The following is a 21,933-nucleotide window of genomic DNA, read 5'->3' on the forward strand; positions in this document are numbered from 1 at the left end:
TGGCCACTCAGGGGAGCGTGAAGTCGCTCCTAATAGGATTTTATTGACGCGCGTCTCTCCGGATCAGGTGCGCCGCGGCGTTCCCTTAACTTACCTGGGGAGGAGGATTTCTGCTTATTCCGACCCCGTGAGCGGCAGCGCACAGGTGGGAGCGTGGATTTTCAATTCCAAAGTTTGGATCTTCTCTTTTTTTGATGGGGATTTTTCCAATAAAAAAATAATAATAATAAAAAAAAAATTAAAAAAAATGGGATGGCAGATGCTGACTGGAGATGCACGCGCGTTGTTTCCCACAGTTTATTCCGAATGGATGCTGCCGATGTGATCGCGGCTCTTACCGGAGTGCGTGTCTGAATTCACACCGTGGGGGAGGTGGGGGGGTATACCTGCTTGACAGACAGCTGTGTGTTCCGGTGGGAGTCTCCTGCACGTGAAAACGCACTTCCTGGTCAATTTCCCGGGAAAAGTTTGGGACCGGGACGCGGCGGAGAATGAAGGCGGCGCGCGTTACTCGGTTCCCCTGCGGACGCTGAGCTCTCATCCCACACGTGGCTTCAAATATAACATTTGCGGATGGATTTGTGGTTCAGCGTGGAGAACATGTTTCCAAACTGTGGCTTCCTGCTCGGGCCGGAGGGGAGAGCGGCGGACGCCCCGACCCCTTCCTGGAACTACAGGTGTTCCCTGTAAACAGGTGAGTGTGCTGTCATGAACGCTCTGCAGTCAGGTCACTAAAGAATATATATTTCGGTGGGCTGCAATTTGCGAGAGAGAGAGAGAGAGAGAGAGAGAGAGAGATCCTTTCCTCCTGGCACCGTGATCACTTGTTGTCTCTCGTTCCAAACTCCCTTCAGAAATCCTGCATTTTTAATGCTGCACCGCTGATCCAAGATGATCTAATAAATCTCCAGCTGATCCTCTCTCAGTCTGCACACACTCCTCTAATCGGCTGCCTTACACAGAAGTTACAGTGACGAGCGGAGCGGGCTTTCGTCCACAGTCCTCTGCAGGATTTTGAGAAGTTAACAAAAGTGCCTGCACGAATTTTCAAATTATGATTGGTTTAATGTATTTAGTCATATTAAATGAGGTAAATGTCTTGGTTTAAAGGCTAAAAATAAATCATGAATAACATATCATCAAAAAAAAAAAAAAAAAAAGGAAAGGTTTTGGTGCTGTGTGATGCCTCAATGATTTTCTTTGGGGGGGGGGGGGGATTTATGTATTTAGCCAACTTTTTTTTTCAAACTTGCTTCGGACGTGCTTTTACTCTGGTTTTCTTTCACTTTAAAAATGTGTCGTTAAAAAGTTTGACTTAATCGGTGACTTAAAATTCATGCATTCCTGTTTCTTTTCTTCTTTTAGTGACTCCGAGTCCCAAAATGCCAAGCTGTGGATAGAGAGCTGACCCGTGTCTACCGCCCTGCAACCCCTCTCCTCGTCAGTCCTCATCCTTCCCCCCCCCCCTCCTTTTTTTTTTTTTTTTTTCTTCCCTCTTTTTCTTTTACCTTGTGCTCCTCTTCTTCATCCCAAATTCTTCCTTTATTCCCCCCTCCCCCCTACTCCCTCTCCATCACTATCTGCTTCTCACACCCCTCCTTTCCTTTCCTTCCCCCGCCTCGACACCCACCACCACCACCACCGCCGCCACCACCGCCACCACCTCCTCCTCTCCCCCCCCACCCCCGCAGCACACATGCAGGCCAAGAAGCGGTACCTGCTCGTGTCTGTGGGGGCCGGTCTTCTCTTCCTCGTCTACCAGTGGGGTCTGCAGGTCGGGGAGTTCCAGCAGCAGCCGTACCAGTATCACCAGTTTCCCCAGTACCCCCAGCATCACCACCAGCAGGAGTACCAGCACCACCACCGCCAGAGTCAGGACGCGTACCAGCCCCAGCCGCTGCCCCAGAGGAGCCCGTCCAGACCGCCCAGGCACTGGCCGGAGACCACCGAGCTGCTGGAGCCGTATCTGGAGGGAGGAGAGCAGGAGGTAGACCGTGCCGGGTTTATAGGAGAAGAAACGCTGGGAAATCCAAAAGAAGGAATATAAAAGGAGGCTGAAAGGCCTATTTAGGAACAGTCAAAACAATTACAAGTAAAAGTCTTTTTTTTTTTTTTTTTTTTTTTAAATGAAAGGAAGACACCTGAGCTGCTGGCAGGAGTTAGACCGTACCGATTTAAAAAAGGCACGCTGGGAAATCTCGAGACAACAATGGAAGGGAGCTGAAATGCTCATTTAGAAGCACTTAAGGAAAAAAAAAACCCATTCAGATTATTTACAGGTAAAATTTGTAAAAGTAGAAGCATTAGTAGCAAAATATACTTTTAAAAGTGAAAGCAGACAGCTGATTTCTTTTCTTTGTTTCAAATGATCCACGAAAATAAAAAAAAAGGACAATACTTTTCAAATTGGGATGACGTTTCAAAGCATTACGGCGGTGGTTGTAAGCCACACGATGATTAACCAGGTGATTAAACGTGTTTTTTTTTCCTCCACACGTTACGCTAAAACCTTTCAGACTTTACTCCGGTCTTTGAATAGAAGGGTCCGACACGGAAGCGTCGTTCTTCGGTCGACGCGTTCACGACCCCTGAATGCTACGAGGGAAGGGTTTCCACTCGTCGGGGAAAGTTATCGCAGCAGCAGTTGTGGATAAACAGCAGAAATAAACCGTTCGCGCCGCCCGGTATCGTTGCCGAGCGTCCCGTTGCAGCCGCCTCCGCCGGTGCCTCCGTGATTTTGTAGCGTTATCCGAACCAGCAGACGTACGGCGCGCATCGCGTCGCTTCAAAAAGGTTCCAAGCCGAGCCGAGCGCTGATGTTTCGGGAAATCAATTACAAGCAGACACTTCTCTTTCTATTACGAACTCAAGACTCGCGACAAAGAAAAGAAGCAACGGGCACGTCAGTAGCGAGGACGGGGCAGTTGAGGGTGTACAGTACGACCTTCGCCGCCCATAAATCTTGTCAAATGTCAGCGGTAGAAGATTCATTTATTTGGGTATTTAGAAACAAATGTCTTGGGGGGGAGGGTGGGGGGGATTTGGCTTAATGGGCGAACTGGCTGAACGCCTAACCTTTGGCGCGACGTTACCGGGTGTCATTTCCCTGTGTGTTCTGGGGTGGTGTTAACTGTGTGTGCGTCTGTGCCAACAGGAGGACAGCCCTCAGCTCCACCACCAGCACACCTCCCCTCGGGAGCGCCGGGCGATCCGCGACAACATCTTCAAGAACAAGCGCTGCCGCATGGAAACCTGCTTCGACTTCGCTCGCTGCCAGTCGGGCTTCAGGGTTTACATCTACCCTCCGCAGAGAGGGGACGAGATCTCCGAGACCTACCAGAAGATCCTGTCCTCCGTCGAGGAGTCCCGCTTCCACACCAGGGACCCCTCGCGGGCTTGTCTCTTCATCCTGGCCGTGGACACGTTGGACAGGGACCAGCTCTCGGCTCAGTACGTCCAGAACGTCAGATCCCGCATCCAGAGCCTGCCGACGTGGAGCGACGGCAGGAACCACCTGATATTCAATCTGTACTCGGGCACGTGGCCGGACTACACGGAGGACCTGGGCTTCGAGGTGGGCCAGGCCATGCTGGCCAAGGCCAGCGCCGACGTGGTCAACTTCCGACCCAACTTTGACATCTCCATCCCGCTCTTCTCCAAGGAACACCCGCTCAAAGCCGGGGGCATCGGCTACGTGACCCTCAACGACGCGCCGCCTTCCAGGAAGTACCAGCTGGTTTTCAAAGGGAAGCGCTACCTGACCGGCATCGGCTCGGAGACCAGGAACGCTCTGTATCACATCCACAACGGGGACGATATTATCCTGCTGACCACGTGCAAGCACGGCAAAGACTGGGAGAAACACAAGGACTCGCACTGCGACAGAGATAACGAAGACTACTCAAAGTAAGACGCACTTCTTCTTCTCTTTTACGACCTTTTTTGCTGCTTCTCGGCGTTTCGACTGAATCTGCGCTCTAAAATCTGTAAATGAACGGGATGTTTTCGGCCTCCACGTCCTCCGCGCTCAATTCTATTTCCTAGTTTACCGAGTTCCACGCCTTCGGGTGTTTGTGCCGTTTTCTGCGCAGAAGTGTAAAACGTGCGCGGAGAGCAGAGAGGCGTCGACCGCCGAAAGACGGGACGTTTTTGTCAGCTCAGCAGTTGGTCGAGAGAGAGAGAGAGAGAAAAAAAGAAAAGTGATCTGAAGCCGAGAGGAGAAGTTCACCCTTTTTGAAAATCTGAGCGAGTTGAGTGCAGAGTGAAATGGAAACAGCGTTCGCAACTTTTCTCGCTTGTTCCTGGATCTGTTTAGTCCGAGAGTCGTCTGTTGCATATTTTAGGTTTCTAGACGCTGCCAAGGCTCGGTTGAGGGGAAAAAAATAAATAAAATAAAATAAAAACCCACCACGGATCCAGAAGCCTGTTAAGTGCAGCCCGAACAGAAGCTGAAATTTGCACAGCGAGCGTCTGCAAACGGTGCGAATATTGGGCCGGTGACAAGTTTTTGAAAGCTTCGTTTCCATTCAGGCACTTTATTTCTGAAGTATGAAGGGTGCTTATCGTGCTTTTTAAACGAAGCCTTCCGATGGTCCCACGGGGAAACAAAAAAAAAAAAGGGGTTTCAGTTGAATGTTGGTTTGATGAAGCTCAATCTGACAGCAGGATTTCACTTTCTGAAGACCAGACCAGCGACGTGGCTGAAGTACACATCTGTTTCTGGACCATTAAATTACAAATAGACCTTTTTTTTTGGTAAACATAACATTGCAAGTAGCTAATACATACCCAACGTTTTTGTAAAAACTCCACAGAGACTCCGCAGATTGTTTATTGTCACATATGTTGTTGTTTTTTTTCAAAAAAAAAAAGAAAATCTATCTATCTATCTATCTATCTATCTATCTATCTATCTATCTATCTATCTATCTATCTATCTATCTATCTATCTATCTATCTATCTATCTATCTATCTATCTATCTATCTATCTATCTATCTATCAAAATGCCCTCAAATTCACTTGTTTCATCCTTTTTGGATTTACAACATTTGGGAAGTCTTGAAGAGCCACATTATTAAATCATTTTATCCCCATTTTAAGTTAAGTTAACAGAAGTTTCTACCCGTGAAGCACGGTCGCCCAGTAGGCACAAACATTCATTTGTACGGAGAAATTCCCGCACTACTCATGATCGCACCCCGGCAACCTCGGCAGATTATAAATACGTCATTCTTTCATTCAAAATATTAAAAAAAACCAAAAAAATGCGTCTGAACGTTCATCTTGCCGGCGGTTTATGTTGCTTTAACTTGAACCTACTTGGGAAAAGACGTTAGCTGTGTGTATGTCATTTCTGGGAGACAGCGTTAGCGTCAGTGGGTTGGAGACGTCGAAAATAAACGACCTACGATTCAATATCGAGTAATTTGACTTTAATAAACCCATCTTCTTATTGTTATACCGTCGGAAGGCGTCTGTCCGCTTCCTAAATCTCTTCGCGTCTTCGGAGGTTGTGACTGAGAACGCCTCCCTGTTTCGCCGCTCGCCTGCTCTCGCTGTTTTACGCACGGCGCGTCGGTACAGACGTCGCCCCCCCGGTGCAGTCGGGGGTGGTGGTGGAGGAGGGGAGGGGGGGGTTTCGCGGATCCGGCGAGGCGAGGCGAGGCGAGGCGAGGCGAGGCTCCCTGATGGGAACACGAACCGACGAGGATCTCGAAGCCCCGGGGCGGTCGATAATTGCCCTCCAATTGAATTAAGCTGTGAATGAAGGAGACAGATAGAGATCTCACCTCCCTCTGAGAGGGGCGCCGGATTGAACTCGGGGCGGTTCTACTGTACGTAGATAACATCCGGCTGAACCAATTAGGGGCCTCGCCGTCACAGAGGCGCCCCCCTCCCCCTCCACCTCCCACCCGGAGGCCGAGGGGCTCGAGCTCTGCGGGATGTAATGTTTAATTCGAAATCGCCGTCCCGTCTTCTCGTGGCCCCGAAGAGAAGAAAGGTAGAGAAGAAAGAAAAGGGCGTCGGGGACGGTCGGACGGGCGACAACGGGGCGTCCCGCTGACCCTCCTCGGTAAATCCATAAAACATCTTTCTTCACCTCCGCTCATCGACCTCCGCTCCGCCTTTGTCTCCGTGGGACCCCTCGAAGCCCCTTCAGCTCCATCTTTCTTGTCCTCGGCCCTCCTTCGACTCTTCCTTTCTTTCGGCAGCGCGGATGCGAGGCGGCTTTTAAATGCCACCGGGGGGGGTAAAGGGGGGGAGGGGGCGGGAGGGGAGGGGGGGGGGCTGTGTGTATTAAAATATAGCCATCTTTCCATTAACTGACGAGACCGCTCTGAATGCATTTTTTTTTTTATAATAAGAGCGTGAAGCGGATGCCATTTTTTTTTTTTTTTTTTTAAATCACAGTTGACTTGCAGCAAGTCAAGCGGATGCCGCTATTTATAACAAACCGGGGGAATCAGCAACCGTGCACGCTGACGCCCGGCGTCGCTCGGCCCGTAGTGACCGAGGTGGCGACGGAGGAGGGTGTCGGGCCTCGTCAGGGCCGGTTTCACGGCGCCAAACCGGCAGTGAGGGCCGATAACGAGGCGGCGGCGGCGGCGAGCCGGCGGGCGGTAGCCGAGGCTGGGCTGCGAACCCGGGCGTTGAATGTTCCTCCTCACCTGCTCGGATTTGCTCCCTGCTGTTCCGCCGTCACCCGTCAAATCGGAGCGCAAAGGCCGGATTTGTGCGAATCTGTGGTATTTCCTTTGTGAATAATTGTCCATAAATATACTTAGAAATCACAGAAAAGCAATTGCACAACTTCTGTCAGCGTCGTCGTGTTTTTTTTTTTTTTTTTTTTAGTTTTTCTCCAGTTGCCTTCGCGTCCACGAGTACAAAAACAAAACCCGCTCGTCGCAAATTCTGCGTCGTTTTAAGGGCGCCGATTTGCCCAAAATGGTAATCTAATAGAAACGAAAACACACGGCAGCGTTTTTACCCGTCGACAACTCCCGAGGCGTGACGGGAACCGTCGTTTCAAAAGCGATTATCCTCAAACTTAAGACGGACAGCGACAGCAGAGACCAGACTCGTGCATCGCACATTATACGACACAAAAATATCCCGATTGCACGAATTTTGGCTGATAATGAGGACGTCGGGTGCGGTTTATCGTTTTCAATTTGCTCAAACTTTAAAGTGTTTGGCCGTCTTTGAAACTCGAGCCAAAAACGCCCTAAAGAGTCATTTACTGTTTTTTTTTTTTTGTCCACTAGGTGGCAGATGGGGGCATTTCATTTAAATTTTTTTTTTTTTTTTTTGTATTTATTATTTGCTTAAACGTTTCAGTATCAGCCAGCTCAGCATATAACTACTCTCACCCCCCGCTCCACCCCCTCCCCCCCCGCCAGATCTGTACGGATGAAACGACGGCGTAAAGACAAAAAGTTAAATAAACAAAATGCAGTGAAAGAATATACCAAGAACTAAAACATATTAAATAAGCAACTAAACAAATAGATTAAACTCCTGTTAAAAGTGAAAGAGCAGCACCGAGCCGACGCTACGAGCTGTTCTGGGCTACGTTACCCGGACCGAGCGGACCTCTCGCACGGGAGGCTTTATTTTATACGTGCTGTCCGACGCGCGCAGGCGACAGCATCGGAAAGTTGACGCCGGACGGACTCTTTGCGCCGCCGGCGCTCCTCTGTCGTCATCCGACAGCTATCTCTCCGTTCGCTGATTGTTTCACAAAATGAAGACGCTTAAATGAATTAGTGATAATGTGCTCTGCTCCGTTTCAGTGTTTTTAATTCGATGCATTAAAAAAAAAAAAAAAAAAAAAAAAATTACTCAGATGGGAAACGCAGCTGCTGTCACATCTGGGAGTGTTTGGCAGCTGCGGGATCCAATATGTACGACGGCAGAAAAGTGTCTGGCGGTGTTCATTTGGACGGCGGCCATGCGGGCGGCCCGAGCTACCGCTGACATGTCGTCCAGGAACTTTTTTTTTTTTTTTTTTTGTTGGTCTTTCTTCTGGTTCTTGTTGGGAGATGTTCTATTAAAGCAGCATCCCAAGTCTCTTTCTTTTTTTTTTTTTTTTTTTTTTCCCTTGTTGCCGCTTATCGTCCTCCTCTCCATCCTCTTCCTCCTCCATGCTCTCGCCTTTTAGTCCCTTATCGCCTCCTCCTCCTCCTCCTCCTCCTCTCCCTCCCGCTCTTCCTCTCTCTCCGTCGCCCGCTGAGCTTAAACCGAAGCGTGGAAAAGGTTTTTTACTGCTGTCTCAGTGCATCTCTGATGCAAGTCATGATGAAGTGCACCACGAGGAATAATAACGGAGCCCGCCGGTTCCAGAGAGGGCGAGAGACAAATTCGGGACTTTGCAGAGACTTTGATGTGTGACCGCTTTATGAGCCCTAATTAAAGCAACAACAAAAAAAGAAGTTTGTAAAAAAAAAAAATAAATAAAAAAATGCACATGTGCAGAAGAAAAAAAAAAAACGGGACACCAGGAAATTAAAACTCTGCTGCGTTAAGAGGAGCCTACATTTAGAAAATGTCTAGTCAGGACAGTCTGCCTAATTAAAGCATTAATCAGTGGAGTCTCATAGCTGCATCAAAAACAAGGTAATAAGACAACATCCAACCAACAATAGAGACAGAGTCCTCTTAATGGATTTAAAAAAATGATGACAAAAGTAAACAATAAAGTCATGTGACGTTATTATTATTATTATTATTATTATCAGTTAACCAAATCGACACGGGGAGGATGTCGGGGTAGATGAACGGGTCAACAAAGCATTCGACTTCAACGCGATAAATTGCTGTTTATTTCTAATCTTTGACTGACAATCACATTTAAAAAACGACAAGCGCGTTCATGTCGTTCCCTAAAACTTAAACACGCGTTTATAATTGGAACCGCGAGGCTTCCAAAGGCGATATACCGAACATGAAGAATTTAAAGTATGAGTATGTTTTTCAGCTGCTTTCTGTTGCTCTTTGAGGCAATTTTTTTTTTTTTTTTAACATATTTAGAGGACCAAAATGTGTAATTTTTTGATTTCAAACTTTTTTTTTTAGCAGCAGATACGTGCAGGAATACAGCGCGAGAAGTTACTTTGTTCTGCGCGTCGGGAGAAATATTGAAGACTTGTTTTGTTTTTTTGACACGTTTCACTTTTTTTTATAGTGATAAGCTGCTTTTTTTTTGTGTGTGTGTGTTTTTTTTTTTTCCATACATGGAGCATCTTTGACCACAGCCGGTCAATAAATACAGCCGTAAGCAATGGTTAGAAAACGGGATTAGGGCTTCTAAAATGCAGTTATTCAACAGACAAAATGTGATTTTGACAAAACAGTATCCGCTTTTTATTTGCTCATCAGCCATCAGAGTGGTGGAGATTCGATTCTTCCACAGGCTCTTCGTGACTTTGCTTGGGGGCCCTTTAAACGGCTGCAGATTTGTCAGCCGGCAGCTGAACTCATCAATGCATCGAAGGTTTCTGCCACGGCCGGTCGGAGGGTGAAAGGAAGCTCTATTGATCAGCTTTGACTTCATCGCTGCGGCCGATCGGCAGACGAATGGAGGTTAATGGTTCCCTTCGCTGCGCGAAACCCAAACACAGATTGGCATTTAGTGCGACGGGGCCCCTCGGCATTTATTTTAGCCGACCCCCTGTCAGTCTTAACGTGAAAAAAGAAGTTAATGTATCGCAGGCCGAGAGGACACCGTGAGGATCGCAAACCGGCTGCGCTGATCGAATTCAGTTTTTCTGCTGCCGAAGCGGCGAAGAATAAATCAAAGCGTCGGTTCAGCAGACTATATTGAATTAAAATCTGACATTACAAAAGGGAAACCTGCTCGGAATCGTCAATTCTTTACCTGTCTTTAAGGCCGATGAGATTTTCGATTAAAATTAGGTTTTAAAAAATAAAATGTTCTACTGAACTGTTGAACCATTTATTGTGTTTTTCGAAAAAACAACAACAACAACAACATTTGACATCAGGAGATAATCAGCATTTGCATTTTTTTTTTTTTTTTTTAACTCATGTTTTGGTGAAATATTTCAACACGGTTCCTCACAAAGAAATGCTGAATGAACGCATCAGTGAAGTGTTTACACGCCAGCCGAGACGCTGACGTTTCTTTTTAACATTTAAATGAAACCGCAATCTTCCGTTGACACTGAGTGTTATATCTGGGAACCGGAGGTAAACTGAAGCGCCCTCCCTCCGCCCCGAGCACCTCCGACAACGTCTGTGTGGTACAATCGATCGGACTCTTAAAGCACTTTGTCGTAAGTTTTACTCGGAGTTGGGAAACGGCGCGCCTGCGTTTTGTAGCTTTGCACCTCGCATCGCCATAAAAACGCACATTTTTGACTTGTTTGTTTTCTCCAAGGGACAGCGAGCGCCCGGTCCTCAGTTTGACGGTAACCGCTCTCGGCTGTCCGTCGGCAGGAAGGATGTTGCCGTATTTTCTTCGCCGTCTCATTTCCGCCCCACCGTCCCACCTCTGCTGCCCCCCCCCCTCCACCTCCTCTTCCTCCTCCTCCTCCTCCTCCTCCTCCTCCTCGTGCATTAGTCCAGTGAGCGCTGACGACCGGTTGAGATGAAGTAAAGGTGCGGGCGGGTGCTTCGGGGTTGTTTTGCCATCCGTCCTCGCCGAGAGAGGCGGAGAGGACGGAATTAGAGAGGTTTTTTTTTTGTTGAAAGTAGTGGAAACGCTGCGTGGCAGGATGGATTGCAGCTCGAATCTATCACACACACACACACACACATACGAACACACACACCGCTGGGGAGGAAGAGAAGGAGAGGCAGGTTTGTCAGAGAGAAACAAGGCGGTGTTGTTCCTGTATGACTTTTCATTTGCTGCACGTCAGCGCGCGTCAGCAGAGAGATGGCGATTTTTCTTGATTGCAGGGTTTCTCAAACATTTCCAGCCGTAGAGCTCCAAACACACGAATCACAGCAACAAGTATCAATTTTTTTTTTTTTCCCCCTCTCTTGTGTCGTTGCAGAGACCCATACAGGACAATCTGAGTTGTTGTTGATATAGAAAATAGTTTTTTTTGTTTCTCCCTGAAGCTCTTTTTTTTTTTTTTTTTTTTTCTCCCCCGGCGCTTTATCGTGAAAAGTGAAACCCCGACTAAAAGGGAAACGTTCGACTGGACACTTTACGATGTCAGAGAGCGAGGTACCAAATTCAAACAACAAACTTTTGGGAGAGACTCTACCGGTTGTTTGGACCATTTAAAAGATAAAACATCAGACAGTTTGACTTCTTATTTCTTGAAAAGTTCTGCAGATGAATTGAACCAATCTCCCTTTTATCAGCATTCACAGCTGCAGCCGGCAAAGCGTGAAATAGACACGCTAGTCCATTAGAGCGAAACGTGAAATGGACACACTAGTCCAATACAACAAAATGTGAAATAGACACGCTAGTCCATTAGAGCAAAACGTGAAATGGACACACTAGTCCAATACAACAAAACGTGAAATGGACACACTAGTCCAATACAACAAAACGTGAAATGGACACACTAGTCCAATACAACAAAACGTGAAATAGACACGCTGGTCCAATACAGCAAAACGTGAAATAGCAACGCTTTAGACAGGACAAAGGGTTTCTATTTTACGTTTTGCCGTGATACCAGGTTACATGATTTATTACAAAATGAGATGTGGGAACTAGTATTGATATGACTGCCCTTCATATATCAGACTTGTATTTGTTCTCCACATCCAGTAGACTCGTGCTGACACTCGTGGGTGTGTATGTTTACTCCACTTTTTCGTATTCGGAATTTTTTTTTATAGAAAATTTATGAGAGGAGGTCGACTTGCAATATTGTGAAATGTGTTTCATCTTGCGGCCTTCAGGTTCAACACAAAACACATTACAAAAACAATTGATTACAAGACAAGTACGAGTAACTATTTTCAGCTTTTCAAAATATAAGCTTTCAAGGATCCAACATATTTGAAAAAAAAGAAATAATCTTTTAATTTGGATTTTTTAAAGTTCTATACATTTCTGTAACTGAAACTTGAGATAACATAGACTTTATTATACATATACTCTGACACGATTGCATAACTCACGCCCTCATCAACAAAGAGAAAGAAATAACGACGAGGAAAACTTCAAAATCTGAAGCCCATGTATTTGCCTTAATCCTTTTTTTTTTTTAACTTCATTTTTATATTTTATGACTTGTCTTTTATTGTAATATTGTTGTGAACAAACTCTTGTGAACTTCTTTCATTCGTTATTTTTCTAAATGACAAAAAAAAAAAAAAAAAAAAGGTGTAGCTCCGGCGGAATAAATCTGAGCGTCACGACGGCAGTTCAACAGTGAATGACCGCATGCAGCTGTTTCTTGTTACCGCTGACAAACACACACACACACGCACACACACACACACACATGCATACATATAACTATACACTACGTTTACACACACACACACACACGTAGCGCCGGAGGGAAGCGACTGTTAATAGTTTTAGTATCGCTGCCATAAGCTCTTCTCGCTCCATAACTGTGTCAGCAGGGATTTACAGCTCATTGGCTCTCATTATGAAAATGTGATATTGCACTTGAAACCCTCCGGCTATTCTTGGCCTATGGACTTCTGCAGCGTCATGGTTTAGAGCTCATCCTGCAGGTGCGCGGAGGTGAAGAGACCTCAGCGTTTATTCCAGTTTCCTCGCACCTCCATTTTTTTTTTTTACATTTTTTTTTTTAATTATATACATCACATACAGTAGGACTGAAATTGATAATATTAATAATACACATCATACTGCGTCAGGACTGAGTCGTCAGACGAGATAGGACAGCTGGACCGGTTTCATCGATGGAAAAAATTGGCTCGCGAGTCACGATATGGAGGATTTATTTTGCCACAAATATGATGTTTAATGCATATTTTACTGCACAGAAGTGCATTTCGGTGTAAGAGTGATTGGGAAAAGTTTTCTACCGGCATTTTGATTCTGTTTCGTAACGACTGCGTTATCGAAGCTGCCGAGGTGAGAAAACCTTAAGATTGCTTCTTTTTTTTTTTCTTTTTCTGAACCCCGAGTTCAAATCTCAGAGGTATCGGATTTTTTTTTAATCATTTGAGACGAAGAAAAAGCAGCAAATTGCGCTGGGGGAGATGGAATAAGCAAATGTTTGGTAATTTTGTGGGTTCAAAAATCAGAGAGAGGCTTTTTATTGGACCGTAGAGAGGATACACTCCGACTAACATGTGACAATAAAAAAAAACAGCGAAGTGTGTGTTGGAGTGTAAATATGATCAGAGCAGATGAACTGTTGTCGCTGTTGCTCCTCATCCAGATCCAGCTGCTTATCACATATTTACACACTCAACGTCTGCTCCTCCTCTCGGCCCTTCGTCTGTCTGCCCTCTGCATCCTCTTATTCTATTCCTCTTCATCTCTTCCTCTTTCCTCTGTACTTTCCAACTCGGCAAGTCTTTTCTTTCCTTGTCTCATTTCTTTTCATCTTTATTTCATGTTCCCTCGCCTTCTAGGAAGACATTCTGAATCTCTTTTCTCCTATTTTCCTTCCTTCTCCCCTTCCCTTTTAGTTTTCTTGTCTCCTCATTTCCTTCATTCTTTACCCTTCCTTCTCTCTGTTTCCTCCTCCTTTTTTATTCCCTCCTCCTCTTCTCCATGTTTGTCCTCCTTTCGTTTTCACCATCTTTCCTCTTTTCTAATCCTGTCCTCCTCCTCCATCTCTTTCCTTTCCTTTCCTTTCCTTTCCTTTCCTTTCCTTTCCTTTCCTTTCCTTTCTTTTCTTTTCTTTTCTTTTCTTTTCTTTTCTTTTCTTTTCTTTTCTTTTCTTTTCTTTTCTTTTCTTTCCTCTCCTCTCCTCTCCTCTCCTCTCCTCTCCTCTCCTCTCCTCTCCTCTCCTCTCCTCTCCTCTCCTCTCCTCTCCTCTCCTCTCCTTTCCTTTCCTTCCCTTCCCTTCATCGTCCCGTCATCTGTGTCCTCTCTCCGTCCTGCCTCCCTCTTTTCTCTCATTCTCCTCCTCATTTAATCACCCTCTCATTTCGATATATTCTGTCTATCCTCGCGTCTCCGTCGCTCTCTCTCAGCGTGCGGTCGTCTGTCGATCTCGTAGCGTGACAGCAGGTTGACATCGGGGCATTTCAAGGTTGGGATCAGAGCAAAACAGGGCGTCGTGATGATAATGTGTGTCTGTGTATGTCGGCTTGATGCCTGTTAGTTCATCCTTACATGCCGAGAGTTTGATGTGGCCGAGGCGAGAGCCTCGCACGCACACGCACACGCACACGCGCACACACACAAAGTCATAAATAGACAGGTGAAATAGCCTCAGGGTTGGTGAGGTGAAAATGGTACGAAGCCCTTTGACTCCTGACAGCAGAATTGAAACAGACCATTTCCAGCCGGTCTCGTCTTTTCTGTGATATTGGTGCTGTGTGTGTGTGTGTGTGTGTGTGTGTGTGTGTGTGTGTGTGTGTGTGTGTGTGTGTGTGTGTGTGTGTGTGTGTGTGTGTGTGTGTGTGTTCGTGTTCAAATTGTCCCCACTGTCCTCTTGAACATATTGCGTTGCAGTAAATATATCTTGAGTTTAAATATGCCTCCTCTGCTCGATATTCTTCGTAATGGCTTTTTAGCTGTTACCTCTTAATTTCATTGTTGGCCCAGTCTCTCTCTCTCTCTTTTCAGTTTATTTTTCATAAAATGAGACGACGAGGGCGTTAAAATCAAGAGCCTTTATAAATATATGCAGTGTTCTTATTAGACCGGTGACAAAATGTGCAAGCAGGTTTGTCATAGAGCAATAAATGATGGAATTTAGCTGACAAATATACAACAACAGTGACAAATATGTTCAAATGTTATTACCAAACATTTGCTATATACACTTTGTTTTGAACACAAGACATACAAGAAACTAAATAAGGACGTCCTGATTGACGTATTTTGACCCAAATCTGAATTCTTAACACAGATTTTCTTTTGATTTTAAGTGCAATCATATATATATATATATTCACCCAAATTACATTCCTCCACACCGAAGGTACAACAACTGAAAAATAGAAAAAATGACTTGTCTAATTTTTGAATTCAATTGCTCGATAAGGAAAAGCTATCAGCCCGGCATCACGCCTCAGGGCGTAATACACCCGTCCCTCCACCAGAGGATGCCGTATACGCACTTAGGAGGAATGTCAGAGAAGGAGGTGGTAAATAGAAAGAATTCGGATTGGTTTCAGGTCTCTGCTTGACGGAGCCGCTCTCAGTGAAATGAGTTTTACATGCGCGTTTGCTGCTTCGACAGGTCAGACCGTCTGACACGAGCAAAGGTATTTCAGTGTGAAAACTTAGTCGCTCGCAACGGTGCGCTCGGGTCATTTTTCACATTCCCACACTGTCAGTTTGTTTTTACTTGAAATGAGTGTGTCGGGGTGTGCTTTGTGACAGTAGAAGACTTAAAGTAGAGAAAACACTGTTAAAAAAAAAGAAGTTGAATCGGGATTATTTTAGCCGAATCGGCCTCGATACCGATCCGTGAGACCGTTAAGAGACATATCTAATAATTACTTCCGCTTTCCATTTTTATGGCGAAGAAGAAAAAGCTCATTCGGCGGAAAGAAAGGGCAGCGATGTGCAGAATATTTAGTTTTTCTTAATCGGAGAAAAACGGCCCCCAACATTGTTCTTTTTTTTTAATTTTTTTTTTGTATTATTTGCATCGGGATTTATCGTATAACCTGTGTCACTTTTGCTCCGCGCAGGCTGACTCGTAAAAAGTAAAGTATTTCCTGTCTGCGGTCGGCGCTGCTGTGTTGGCAGATCTAACCTGTTCTGGTAATTGACTTGTGTTACTTTTAATGGGGCCATATGTTGTTCTTGCTGACTGCCGCACACGCTCGCACACATCAAACACAAACCGCGCCGCTGCTGTTTTGACACCTCGTCAAGATTTCTTTCTCCAATTTTTTTTTTTGTGTGTCGGCGGCTGGTTCTCCGGCTCGACTTTGGTTTTTTTTTGTGTTTTTTTTTTTTAACCGCCCGTCTCTCTGCGCGACGTTCGCGTAAAAGGAACGAGTTAAGCGAGCGAAGGGATAAAACAAATGGAGCCGGGGACGCCCCGCCCACTTTCTGCAGTCAACAAAACATAACATTTTTTATTATTTTTTTTAATTTTTTTTGCCACCGGCTTCGCTTCACTTCTGACGAGAATGAAAAGGAAAAAAAAGAAAAGAAAAGTGAACCAGAAACTTCCCACAAACCCTTCCGTCGCGAAGTTAAAACGCGTCAGCGAAAACGTGCCGCAGCGATCGCGGTAAATTTCCCTCGTTTGTTTCGGGAGGAAAACTTGTGAATCTCACCGAGCCTCGCGTGTCTGCGATGCGACGGCAGCAGTTTGTCTTTCCGCTAACTTCTGTCGAGTCGTGACCTGCTTTGTGTGCGTGTGTGTGTGTGTGTGTGTGTGTGTGTGTGTGTGTGTGTGTGTGTGTGTGCGCCATCACCATCACCACCACCACCACCGTCTCCTGTGAACCTGTCTGCTATCTGCTGACAGCTTCCTTGTTGTTTTGTTTATTTTACGCTGCCGTGTACTTGTTCCATATGCATATGCATGAGCACACACACACACACACACACACACACACACACACACACACACACACACACACACACACACACACACACACACACACACACACACACGCACACACACGCACTAATGCAAATTTTTATTTATTTATTGTTTTTGAAGCTCCTCAGCACGAACGGTGACACATTCCCCTTTGAGTGCTATACGGCTGCCGATTGGAAACTCAGACACACTCTCAGAAGTGAGCGTTCAAAGTCATTTCTGTTTGTAAACGCTGAAGGCGAATTGGCCACGGCTGCTTCTGAGATGCTGCGTGTCAAAGCTGTTGGAGGGCTGCGGAATAAGAAAGCAGTTTAATCGAAAGTCTAATCTCCATTCTTATTACCTCCCACTTCTCTTTCTAACTGTGTGTGTGTGTGTGTGTGTGTGTGTGTGTGTGTGTGTGTGTGTGTGTGTGTGTGTGTGTGTGTGTGTGTGTGTCTCTCTCTCTCAGTCGGGGCTCTGACAGCTCAGAGGGACCTTCATCTCCAACTCCTGTCACACACTCAAAATCATTGCTCTTCCCTTCTGCCCACATGGACGTCATGTGTTGGCAATTCATGGCACGTTCTAATTATTATTATTATCGTCGTTATTATTATTATTATTATTACTACGACGACTTCAATTCTCCCTACACGGGGAGAATATTCTCCGACCACCCCGCGGTCCGCCGGCCGACGTCGCGTGACGATTTTGCCTCTTTTTTTTCCCGATTCGTCTTTCTAATCTTTACCGGAGGAGCAGCGGTCGAAGGCTGCGGCCAACCTGTTTATTTGACACGTTTGAAAGGCAGGCGAGGAGGGCGGAGATTTATGGTTCGGATTTCTGGGAAACGCCGTCGCGTTTGCGAAGTTTTGAAGTAAGTGTCATGAAGGGTGTCGATATTGGCTTTTCCAGTTGTTTTTGGATTGAAAGGTGAAATAGAAGTTTCTGGGACACTTATCTTTACATTACATTGGAGAAAAGTACAAAAAAAAACTTGCAAAGCAAGAATTACAGATGACTTACAGGCAGGTGAGGTGATATACTACTATTTACATATGTGTATATATATATATATATATATATATATATGTATTTTTTAAACTGGGCTCGGCGATCCATCACGCGGCAGTCAGGCGAGTCTTGATGTGATCAAAGCCGCTCTGATAAGTTTGTGACTCGTTTTTATTATTTTTTTTTCCCCCGAACGTGAATCCGTTTCACCGACCAGATGGATGAGCGTCGGTGCCAACGGAGCTTCAGATCACAAAAATTCCCCAACGTCCCAATATGCCTACCGCCACCCTCCCCCCCCCCCCCCCCCCCCCGCGGTTATCCTCCCGCGTGTCCTCGGCTTAAGTTATGAAACCACCTAATGGGAATCAGATGGGATACAGGCTGACTTTAAAAATTCGGTGAATATTTCTCTTTTTTGTTATTTATTTATTTATTTATTTATTTATTTTTTTAAAAGGGTTTCTCTGCCGCTCCCTCTTCTTGTTGATGCGAGCTATAAGTACACAGTCTGACCCTTGCACTGTCACAGATATCGAAGTTCAGCGGCTTAAATATATTGTGAGAAACGCTGCAGGGGAGTACGAAGGCGTAAAAATGGAAAGCAGAAAGTGTCGGTGTCAGCAGCGGGATCGTATTTACATGCGTACAGTCATACAGCACAAACAGCCCGAAGGCGTGTTTTTTTTTAAATTTATTTTTATTTATTTTTCTTCTTTCTCCTTCTGTCTATACTTTCCTACAGAACGCAAATACAGCGTTATCTAATAGCTGTAAGGAGACTGTAGTTGGACTGGTTGTACTGAGCAACTCTGATTATGTGGTGAAGTTGGGGGGGGGGGGGGGGGGGGGGGGAGCAGGTATCTTTGGTGTCCAGCTGTCCAAAAGTGAAAACTCCTGTCTATTTTAAATACAGACAATGTGAGGCGACGGGGTTGGTTGGAGCTCTTCAAGTATGAAGGTAGTTCTGTGTCTTAAAAAGAAAATGTCTTCCACTGCAAAAAAAAAAATCAAGTTTGTAAGTCAAAATATATAAACTGAGAATATAATAATAATAATAATTACTACTACTGCAGCCTGCAGACAAAGCCAATACAGCTTTCTGTGTTTTAGTCCCGCGGCCGTGGGCGTTGACGTAGCGGTGTGGTGTGGTTTTTTTGTTGTTGTTTTTTTTTGGGGGGGGGGGGGTACACTGTGAAAGTGCAGCTATGAATCAAATCAGCGATGAACTTATTCATGTGCTCGCTGCACCGGGAAAAGGAAACAAGCGCCAACGTTACTACGACGCGTTTTCTCATTAATGCAGAGCTGCTCTGGACTACACACACACACACACACACACACGCACGCACGCACGCACACACACACACACACACACACACACACACACACACACACACACACACACACACACACACACACACACACACACACACACACACACACACACACACACACACACGCACACACCGCACACACACACACGCACACTGCAGGTCCTTTTATGTCGATAATCTGTTAGCTGCCCCGACCCAGAATCTATGAGGTTATCATACGATCATAGCGTGTTGAAATAAATGAACCAAATGTTCTGTCTCCTCGCCGGTCGTTCCCGAAACATCCCAAACAGGTTCATTGTGTGGGGTTTTTTGTACTTCTCCGCCACGCAGCGCAGCGTTTAACGGCGTCGCTGTGATCTCCCGTCAACCCTCGGACGTTGTTTTTGACAGCTGCCCAAAATAAAACCAAAAATATTTCAATAATTTGCCATTTAAAGTCAAAAATGCGCAAATGACAGTCGACCGGTGGCTTGAAATCACAACGAATGAAAAAAAAAAAAGAAAAAAGAACTGACGAAGCGGAAGCTGAGCTCTTATGATCATAATCTCCCTGCCTTCGGCTCGTAACACGAGCTCTTTGTCAAAACTGTTGTCTTTCAGGTCGGAGGTTTATTAACCCGATACTCTTGTTGTATTATCCAGGAGACTTCTGTTTTTTTTTTTTTTTTTTGCTGAGAAACGTTGCAAAAAAACAACAACATCAAATACTCGTGGAACCAAACCCTCATTGTATGAATATGAATCAGGATTTAAAATTTATTTTAATTTTTTTTTTTTTTTATCTCCGGAGCAGAGCTGAGCTCGGTAAACGTTTCCTAAAAGTGACGACGCGCGCGCGCGCACGCACACACACACACACACACACACACACACACACACACACACACACACACACACACACACACACACACACACACACACACACACACACACACACACAGACAGGGGATGTGTCTGTGTTGATGCCGTCCAATTATAGGCGAGGATCAATGGCCTTGTCATGCTGCTGCAAAAGGTCGCTTATGTGAGTGTACACACACACACACACACGCACACACACACACACACACACACACACACACACACACACACACACACACACACACACACACACACACACACACACCTTACTGTCATCCCCCGGCGGTGCGAGGTCAGGACCATCCATCAGGGTTCGTGCGGGAGTTTTGTTCGGTGTCAGAGTAAAGATCGGCCCTCTCACCTCTCTAATGCCGCACTTTTTAAATGGCCCTAAGAGTGAGGAGTGATTTTATTACACCTGAAGAGAGCAGGAGTGACACTGACACACACACACACACACACATACTCAGAAAAAAAAAAACATGGGGTGGGGGGAGTGAAGGAGCAGATGCCGGAGAAAAGAGGTAAATAAATCAAGTCAAGGTTGTGGCCTCGCTGTGTGAGAACGACGCCCGTCGGCAGAGGTGGAAAGTTTTAATGCATGCGAGTTGTTCGTCATCATACTGTCCAACACGGCAGACACACTCCTACAGTGTCAGTGGTTTTGAGTGTGTGTGTGTGTGTGTGTTTGGGATCAATGGAGGAGGTGAAAGGAGGTGGAGAGCGATGCTTTAAAAATTTGCCTCTCCCGCTGTGTGTTGCAGAAAATGGAGCCAGCTGTCATTTGCATTTGTAGTTTCAAGGACAAGAGTAACATCAAGGGAAGGTACGGCGATCGCTCTGCAGGCAGAGCTCACGTTGTCACTCGACTCCTGCTATTTGAAACCAGATTTTGGATTCTGACTCTACAAAAGGCCCGTTGCGATTAATTGCCTTAACCGTCAGAACGTCGTGGTTTCGTGAAAAAAAAAAGAAATGAAATGAAAAGATCCCGATGACTCGGAGACGATTTGTCAGAGTTGCGGTAAAAAAAAAAAGAAGGTCCAAATACCAGAAAGCTGCAATACCACCGAGTGCCGCCAGGGGCTGGCTCCAAAAATGGGTCCAGCTCCGTAGACTCCCATTCAACTCGCTCGTGAAAAAATACAAAGTCATTAAATTTGTTTCGATAGCTGAAGCCGCTCCTTCTTCTTCTTTTTCTGATTATAATCCCTTGGTTAACTATAATGATGTGTTTTTGGGAGGCGTGTCTGTTTGATTGACAGGCCCGCGGTGCAGTCAGGTTCACGCTATCGGTGGGGCGATTCTTTTGGTCTCCTAAAACACTCACTAAAGAGGAAATGGTCGTTTTGCTTGGTCTTTTGACATCAACCATAAATCAAGAACTTTCCATTTAAATTGCATTCAATCCAGAACGTGTTCGGCAACGCGACTTTCCACGAAGGTAATTATTTGCGGGTGAAGCTCGCCGTAACGCCTCCAACTCGTCGCCGAGTCCTCCCTCGATGAACCGATCCTGCGAAATACGCAGCAAACCGATCGCCTCGACGTCGGAGGTCACCCGGAAAAATCATTAGCAGTAAAAGAGGAAAAACGCTTCCTGGTGCTCTTCCCCCCCCCCTACCCCCACCCCCCCGCTGTCACGTCACGCAGACCGTATTTATGTCCGGCGTCCGGTGCTAAAAACGCCACCTCGGCGCTGCGCTGAGATGAGGGTCACAAAAAAAGGTCACGGTGGGAAATAAAAAAAAAAAAAAAAAGAAGAAAAAAATAAAGGAACAAACACGGTGCGCTTTCATTCTTCGTTCGGCCCCGGCAAATCATCTTTCCTTCATCTCGCAGCGCCGGATCAGAGCGGAGAGAAGGGAGGCAGAGGAGATGAAAAGAGATTAAGAAGGAAACGGCAAAAGAGAGCTGGAGAGAGTCTTAACAAAGTGAACATTAAGAGGTCAGATATTGTATAATTAATCAGAGCTCTGGCAGGAAGCGAGCGCTGCGTCGCGAGTCCCCGAGACGATAAAACATTCATACGCGCGCTCGGGCACATCCACTTTTTCTAATAAGATAAAAGAA

At 45.8% G+C, this 21,933-nt stretch overlaps 1 protein-coding gene across 1 annotated transcript in view; it reads left to right on the top strand.

Moving 5' to 3' along the window:
• Positions 1-1,653: 1,653 nt before the first annotated feature.
• The window catches only part of LOC138635816 (exostosin-1-like), a 180,051-nt gene continuing 159,771 nt past the window's right edge, over positions 1,654-21,933 (top strand). Inside the window, exons 1-2 of the mRNA XM_069723486.1 lie at positions 1,654-1,987; positions 3,155-3,906. Of these exons, the coding sequence (XP_069579587.1) occupies positions 1,697-1,987; positions 3,155-3,906 (1,043 nt within the window). The 5' untranslated portion in view covers positions 1,654-1,696. The remainder of the gene's footprint in view (positions 1,988-3,154; positions 3,907-21,933) is intronic.

This window comes from Brachyistius frenatus, unplaced genomic scaffold (genome assembly GCF_029030835.1).
Source record: "Brachyistius frenatus isolate BFR_SWC_R1_liver_20210118 unplaced genomic scaffold, ASM2903083v1 Contig_331, whole genome shotgun sequence".
Classification (NCBI taxonomy): domain Eukaryota; kingdom Metazoa; phylum Chordata; class Actinopteri; family Embiotocidae; genus Brachyistius; species Brachyistius frenatus.